At 50.0% G+C, this 7970-nt stretch overlaps 1 protein-coding gene across 2 annotated transcripts in view; it reads left to right on the top strand.

Moving 5' to 3' along the window:
- The first annotated feature begins 17 nt into the window (after positions 1-17).
- Positions 18-7970, top strand: part of PPP2R5D (protein phosphatase 2 regulatory subunit B'delta) — a 27242-nt gene continuing 19289 nt past the window's right edge. Inside the window, exons 1-3 of one of the 2 annotated variants that reach the window (XM_042031883.1) lie at positions 18-106; positions 555-644; positions 7101-7326. In XM_042031883.1, coding sequence (XP_041887817.1) covers positions 89-106; positions 555-644; positions 7101-7326 — 334 coding nt within the window. In that variant the 5' untranslated portion in view covers positions 18-88. Of the gene's footprint in view, positions 155-554; positions 645-7100; positions 7327-7970 lie in introns of both variants that reach the window. The other variant, XM_042031882.1, reaches the window with a different exon arrangement.

Raw genomic sequence — 7970 nt, 5'->3', positions numbered from 1 at the left:
GGCGGGAGGGTGCGAGGGGAGGCCGGCGGTGCCTCCGTGCGAGCCCGGCCCGGCCCGGCCCGCCCTGCGCGCTCCGCCGGCCGCGGGGATGCTCCCGGTGGGGGAGGTACGGCCGCACCCGCGTCCTGGTCCCGCTGCTCCCTCCGCCGGCGGGGTGAGGGCCCGGATCCGCTTTTGCCGCCGCCCGGGGCGGCCGGGCCGGCGCTGTAGATGCCCTGGCACCGCGTATCTCCGATGGGGCCGCGCCCCGGGGAAGGGCTGGGTGGGCACGGGGCCCTGTCACCCGCAGGTGCCTCGCCGCGGTCAGCCTGCGGTGACCGGGACGGGAGGTGCCAGCATCGCTCCTGGGCTTGGGTCCGTGGCTCGCCCTGGGCGTTAGCTGCCGGGGGAGCCATTCAGGGTGCCCTTCTCAGGGAAAATGGGCTGGGAGTGGATGTCCGGAGCGGGGCGTGCTGCAGGAGTGGTCTGTGGCAGCACACACCTGAACTCTGCAGAGAGATGCTAAAATTCTGAACAAGGTAAAGTTTTCTCTGAATGTGTTCTCATCCTTTCAGGAGTCTCCAAAGTCTACCAAAAGCACCACAAAGCCTGGCAGCAGCAGCAGCAGTAGCGGGAAGGATGGTGGGGCAGAGAATTCAGAAGAGGTAAGGCTTTCACATTGGGTACAGCAGTGTGCATGTACAACTCACCTTTGGGGAGGACTTAAATCTTTCATTTTAGCTACTTCAAGCTGTTCCACCAGATAACACATGTCACCAGGATCTTAAGAAGTCAGAGAAGAAAAATTGGCCCAAAGGGAACAATGACTATGGATGAGACTGGATGAGTCTCATACCCTACAAACCTGCAAAAAGACATTTGGCATGAAGCTAAGGGCAAGTGCTGCTCACAGAGGTGGGCAGGGCATGGCAAAGTTGGCTGCAGAAAGGGACAAGCCATGATTATCAACGAGGTGGAAGCCTGACAGATGGGAGCAGCTTCCGTGCTCCTGTCAGAGCAAAGCGCAAGAAACTCTGTTGTCACTTTGTGTCAGAGTGGGAGAGTAGTGAGAAGCAATAGGAGAAGATCTGTTCTTCTGAGGCATTTTCTGGAGGAGTGAGATTAGGAAGTAATGGATAGGAGCACCTGAAAGAATAAACTGCTAGAGATTAAGTGGTTCTCCTTTGGTATAACAGTCTTGTTGCTGAACGCAGCATTCCTCACAAGAAGGCACAGTCTGTATTCCCAGATGTGCAGTCTCACTCTCAGTTTTGATGTTGCCAAGGTAGATACATTAGAATGGCCTCAGCAGAATATGATAGTATGATAAGCCATCCTTAGAATTAGTGCAAATTTGTGTTCAGTGGAACTTTTCTGGTAGTCCTGAGTTCGTCTGGCACTCAGGCAGTGGTTGTGGAATTTGAGAATTGGCTCAGAAGAATGTTGTATGCATGTCTGAGGAAGCATGTATGTATGTGTGGTTTATTTTTTTTTAATACTGCAGTTTGGCAAACAAGCTGTGCCACTTCTACATCCATAGAAGCCTGTGTGCTTCTTTGTCTGGAACACGTTGTGCTTGTAATTTGGAGGGTTGGGCATGGGAGACGTGTAGGGCTAATGAAGACTAGGAAGAAATGTGTAGTTCAGTGGCACGGTTGTAGTCAATGTTATTTTAGAGTCTACTCCAAAGCACAGATCTGCATTGCAGAGCCTCAGAAGATAACCCTTTTACGAGCCACTCAGTTTTGTGCTCATGCCTAACCTGCCATGTGGCCAGCAAGGAATCAGTGTCTAACTCTGTGTGCCTTGGAGCAGGCAGCAGTTTTGTAGATCCTCCATCCTGGCCTTTGCCTCTGTCCATTTTATTGTGTTCCACAGCTTGGTGGAGAGCTGTCTGTGGGCTCCAAGGAAGTGAGAGAACTCCTGCATTGGCATTATGGGGTCAGACTTACCTTTTATTTATGTGGCACTCTTTGCTGAGTTCACAGCTCTGGAAAGATGTAGGAAAGCCTGGGTCTTGCAATGGGTAGCCAACAAAGCAGGTCACTCTGATGTGCCCCTCCAAATCAGCAGTGGGCTGTGGCACTGCTCTCCTGGTTACAAGTGGTGCAGTAAGAAGGGAAGAATGTCACAGGCTACAAGCTTTCTTCTGTGACCTGAAATGGCATGTAATGTTTGCCTGGGTGCAGAAGAAACTTAGACGTGATGTGTCTAAACTTCCCTCACACAAAACATACCCAGCCACTTCCTCATACTCCAGACAAAATCCAGCCCTCTTTTAAGATGGAAAGCTGTGTCTCCTTTGATCATAAGAACAGAGAGCAGAGCAGAAAGGAGACACCTCTGCAGTGTTTACTTCCACAGGTCTCTTCTTCCTTTCTCTGTTGAGTCTGCAGTGAAGTTTGTTCCCTTTTGGTGCTTTTCTATCTCTGGAGTACTCTGCTGCAGAATGGAAGAGAGCGCTTTGCTTGATAAGAAGAAATGTATACCAGTTTGAATGCGATTTTCTTGCTCTTCAGGAAACACAGAAAGGTATTTTGACTTTCACATTGTGTGAGGAATTAGGTAATGTGTGCTGGGAGCAAAACTCCTTCCTTGTGTCAGAAGCAAGAGGTGGTTTGACTTGTGAAATGCTGGGAGTGGTATTGTCTGGTGGGGTTGATGTGCTGAGCCCAACCTGGATACCTTTGCTGCCATTGTGAGAGTTTCATGCCCTATGAATTCCCCTGTGGAGTTACAGTTGGTTGGTTGCCTGCCTGTTCTAGGGTGAAAATTGGGTGCACTAAAGAGATCTATCCTTTTTCTTCATATCTCAGTAGATGCTTAATGGGCTTGCAGCAGGGGAGCAGCATTTGGGCAGCCCTCTTCCAGTATGTGCTTTCCTCTCTCACGCTGTGCTCCATGGAGCAGGGGCAGGAATCAACTTTAATTTATCCTGGTATCAGAAAGTTGTGACTTGTTTTGCAGGCAACTTGTCTGGCTGGTGGGATGAGTAAAGCTTGTTGCAGAGCAGCTCTGTTTTGATGGATCTGGCCAAATGCAGTGGATGAGGAGCTCCTATGGGGATCTCTGTGGAGGGAGATGAAGAGGGTAGGAGTCAGTCCAGAACCCCCTAAGCAAAGTGCTTTGCTCTCTGCAGCGAAGGAGCTTTTAGTGGAGCTGATCTTGAAAAGCAGGCACATCCACAAGGGAAGGCAAGTGTTGGATTTCCTCTTAAGTACAGGGGTACTGCAGCGCTCTTTTAGTTTTACTCCAAGATGAGCATCCATCTGATGTGAACAGCCAGCAGAGCTTGGCCAACCCCTGGCTTTGAGGGGCAGTTTGCTTAGGAAGAGGCAAGGAACAGTGGAGTAAAACATGAGAGCAGGGAGTGGGAAATGAAAGGTATGTTTAGTTCAGTCCCCCTGGAACATGATGAATATATGAATGCAGAGAATTTCTGTGTAAGCTGTTTAAGGAAAAAAGAGAAATAATGTCAGAGACCAAGGCAGCGTTGAATGAGAGGATGAGAAAGAGTTACTCCTCCTGGCCAGAAAGACTGGGAGAGGCAGCTGGGTGGGGAAGAGAGTTAATGACCTGGAAGTGGGAGCAGGCATTAGCAGCAGTAAAGAGGGGAGCTGCTCTGCAGCCTCAAGGGCAGCTTGGAGCCTTGCTGATGAGATTTGCAGCTCTGGGAGAGGGTGCACCTTTTCAGTGAGCTGCTGTATTTTCATGTTTTGCACATGTCTCCATGGGGCTTGTTACTGCAGTACCTGGAGTTCATTATTCAGAGACAGGCATTACAGTGCATTCATGTTACTTCTGAGGCAGAGAGCCTGATTTTAATAGGGTAGCTGTGTAACAGCAGACAAAGAGAGCAGGTACTGACTTGAGGGATGGGAAGGGAAGAGTCATCTGAGGAGGAGGAGCTGAGAGCAGATCTGGGCTGGGAAGCTTAGCAAGCAGGGGATGCTCAAGGGACCAGTGAGGCAGAAAGGGCTTCCCGAGTGGCGATGCACCCAGCTGCAGTAGGAGTGCCTGCAGAGGTGAGGTCATGCACGGGTAGGGGAGTGCAGGAGAAGCTAGCACAGCTCAGGATGGCTGGGGGAAGAGGATCTCTGTTCTCTGGGGTGAAGAGGAATGGCACAGAGCAAGCTCAGGGCCTGGGGCTCATTGACTTGTGCAGGCAAGTTCCTAACAAGGAGGAGAGGTGGTGGGAAGCACTGGGGAGGAAGTGCTCTGGAGCCAGGGAGCCTGTGTGCTCGGTTTCATTTGGGGCCAGCCTGTCCTGTTGGCACAAGGAGCTGCTCCACTGCATTGGGGAAAGTGGGGCTGCCCCTCTGTGCTTGGTCGAACACCTTTGTGCTATTCTCTGGTCACTTCAGCACGTGCAGTAACAGCCACAGCAAACAGTGTTCCCCAAGCTATTGGCTTTGCCATGGTGTGTGAGCCCTGCTTGTCAGGAGGGGGCTGAGCCTGCTCAGATGGAGGGGTGCCTGCAGCCATCGAGCAGTTGGCTGGTGTTGGTGTCAGGGAAAGAGGCTGTGCACGGAGAAAAAAGCTTTCAGGTTCAGTAGTCTGCTGTGTTTTCAGGGATGGAAACTTCAGAGAAGAAAGTGTTAGGAAACTTAAAATAAGCCTCTTCTGATTCATGTGGCCAAGGTAGGAGGTGTTGAAGGCAGCAGGACAACAGGCCTGCCACAGGAAGTACCTTCTGAAAGCAGGGATTCAACTTGATACCAGAAAGTGCCTGTACAAGCAGTCCATCATAAACTCTCTGGGCACTGCAGCATATGAGTATATCTGACCTCCCCAGCCATCAGTTTTTGTCTAGCAGTCTTGGTTGTGTGACTTTTGCATGTGCATGACTGTTTCTTAAATAGCTGGCAGCTGAACCTGAAGCTATGTTTTGTCTCTCTTCGTGCAAGATGTTGAAGACTGTAGACTGTCGAAGCCTAGTGGCAAGGACTTTTCCAGCCCCCTGATGCAGCCTGTTCACATGCAGTAAACGCACCATGCTCTGAGCATTTGCCCGTGGTGTTTCTGGATGGGTGAGGAGTGCACAAGCGTGTCCCATCAGCTCAGAGGGCCCATGTGTCCTGCTTCCTTCAGTGTTACCTGGAAGGCCACCAGTTTCTCTTTGTACCATCTTTTCTCTATGGTGGCTCAGCATTCAGATTTTTCCCTTCTTTCCTGTGGAAGGAGAATGATGCAGACCCAAGGACTCCCAAAGGCATCTGGACAACAAGGCTCATTTGCCTTGATACCAAGTATTCAGAATTAACTTCTCAGTCTTGGAAGCTGGCCAGCAAGGCTTTGTCCTGACTTAACTGAGCAGAGACCACTGTTTAGTATAAGTTGCCTCCAGTTTGTAGTCTGGGCCTGCTTTATTTGGCAGACACTGCTGTTTTTATCACAAGCTCATCTGGCTCCCTCCTCTCATCATGGGACAACGCTGCTCTGTGAAGGGAATCAAAACAAATGTAAACTGTAGAGAGTTCAAATCTTGTTGTCTCCCCCCACCTTGGCTTGGAGCTGAGGTTGAAACAGAACCACTCAGGATTTCCTTCAAACAGAGTCAGACCAGAACCAAAATCTTTCTGATTTCTCATTCAAAGTAATGACTTGACAAAAAAAAAGATGTTTTGTGTTGGGCCCTGTTTTCCCTGTTTTTCTTTGCACTTGCTCTATAGATCCCAATCGGTAGAGCACCATCTCCCTGTAGACAGCTTTTCCTGTTCCTTACCCTGCTGCCTTCCCACATGCTGCAGGTGCAGTAACTCTTGCTCTTGCACTGCTGTGCTGTGCTGCACCTCTTTGGAAACCAGTTCAGGGAAAGGACTGTGCAGAGTAGCTGCATCTCAGCTGGTCCTCACAGGAAGAGATTGGCCATCGGGAGGATGGAGAGCTCTGCTGAGCTCCTGCACTCCCTCAAAACGCTGCTGGTTGGTGTTCTGGTGAGGTGTGCATTTGTACCACTGTGCTCTATGTGGCAGCTGGGAATAATGGGGAAAGAAGGATTTCACTCACCTCTGCTGCCCATCCATTGTGCTATTCTTGTTGTACCCTAAACAGATTTATCCTGCAGCTCCTTGGCTTCATGTACCAACAGGAAGGAGGTGGCTCACGCAGCACAGCCAGGGTAGGCTGGGTGCTGTCTCCAGCTAATCCCTCTGCTTCCTGGCAGGATGTTGCCCTCTTTTGTGCTGAGTTTTCCATAGGTCTGGTCAGTGTGAAATTAAAGGATCAGTTATTTAGTCATTATGATCCAATTGGGACTTGAATGAGCAGAGCTTCAGCAAGGTTGGAAGAGAGCTGAGCTGAGCAAATACTGGCTTGAGTTTCTGGTCACATGCTAAACATGAGAAAGTGCCTCTGTTAGTGCAGTGTAACAAGAGTGCAGTGGGAGAGGAGAATGCAGGCAGAGAGTTCGTGTGGCTAGAAGGGGTGATGTGGGAAAAGCCCATCTACAGAAGTCCGGACAGCAGTGAGGCAGAGATGGAGAGAGCAGCCAGGATGCATTGGGAGAGCCCACAGCCTGGGACCTAAGGTTGCATATGTTTGTATGTATGGTCCATGCGGTTTGTAGATTAGATGCTCCTGGACCACAAATGCAGCAATGATTTTAGTAGTCTTCACTATTGCCTTTCCAAGGCCATTATGTCTGCTCTGTACTACACACTGCCTTTGTTTTTCCCAGGTGATTCCCTGCACAAGGACAAAGAAGCAAATTGCTGGTTTCTAAGCTTGCTTGTTGTGTGTTGTACATAGTGCTGCAATCAGAGACAGCAGCATGCCGAGATTTCTGTTTGGACCACAGAAAGTTCTTATTGCTGCTGCATGTAACGTGTTACAAGATGTGACTTCACTTTCCATATCCATGGCACTCACTGTGCTGAGAGGCTCCGGTGTCTTTGTGGTACCTCACAGACATGAGTAAAACTGATGTTTGCTTTGCAGATATGCAACAAATGCAACCAACAGCTCTAGAGCTGGCAGGAACACGTGAGATGCACTCAACTGCAAGTGCAACAGTGAAGAACCTGCCCAGTTTCTTCATTCCAAGAAGATGCTGTTGTTCTCTCCTTATGAGGTTTGTAGGTAAAGCTTCTGAGTTGTTTTACTCTCTTCTCCCCCATCAGGCCCAGCAGCCGCAGCAGCAGCCGCAGCAGCAGCCACAGCAGCAGCAGCCGCAACAGCAGCCAACTTCAAATAAGCGGCCCAGTAACAGCGCTCCCCCCCCAACCCAGCTGAATAAAATCAAGTACTCAGGGGGACCCCAGATTGTGAAGAAGGAGCGCCGGCACAGCTCTTCCCGTTTCAATCTGAGCAAAAACCGGGAACTGCAAAAACTCCCAGCCCTTAAAGGTAAAGAGGCAGTGGGGTGGGAGCTGTATGACAAGCTGCAGTTTCTCCAGGCAGAGTGTGGTGGTGTAAGGGCTCTTCCCAAAGCAACCAAGTGTCCAGCTAGTTTTATGGGCAGCAAGGATGGTTCTGGGAAAGGTGCTCGGCTTGTTAGCAGGTAGAGAATTGATGGATGGCCTAAAATAATCAGAGTATTCTCAATGCAAACTTCATACTTACCTTCCTATTTGAGCTATTTAAACCCTTATGCTCTATGTACTGAGGGTTGCCTCAGATTCTTCAGCAGGTTGTGCAGGAAGGCGGTGAAGTGCAGAGACCTTGGTGCAGATTGTCCTTGGTTCCTACATCCATCCATTCCTGGGGAAGGACCAGGCCTTCTCCTCATTGTGTTTCCATTGCAAATTATGATAGCGGAATTGAACCTGTCCACGTTAGGGGAGCTTGGTATTAGCACTTAGTGTACATTATGTTGCAATTAAACATGAGTGTGGGCAAGGAGAAAGCATTTTCAGCAGTGACTGCGGCAGAGCCATTGCTGAGGTTGCTCACGGACACAGACAAGCTTTTGAGGAAGAGCACCTGCCTTGCAGCTCAGTAGCATTCTGCTAAGTTTGTGTCATTGGCCAAGGCAGTGTGTAGTTTCCAGT

The sequence above is a fragment of the Corvus kubaryi genome, unplaced genomic scaffold (genome assembly GCF_017639235.1).
Source record: "Corvus kubaryi isolate FWS band 111438036 unplaced genomic scaffold, C.kubaryi_AGA036_p1.0 37347, whole genome shotgun sequence".
NCBI classification, from domain to species: domain Eukaryota; kingdom Metazoa; phylum Chordata; class Aves; order Passeriformes; family Corvidae; genus Corvus; species Corvus kubaryi.
The sequence above is the reverse complement of the archived record's forward strand: the minus strand, read 5'-3'. Positions and strand labels throughout refer to the sequence as shown.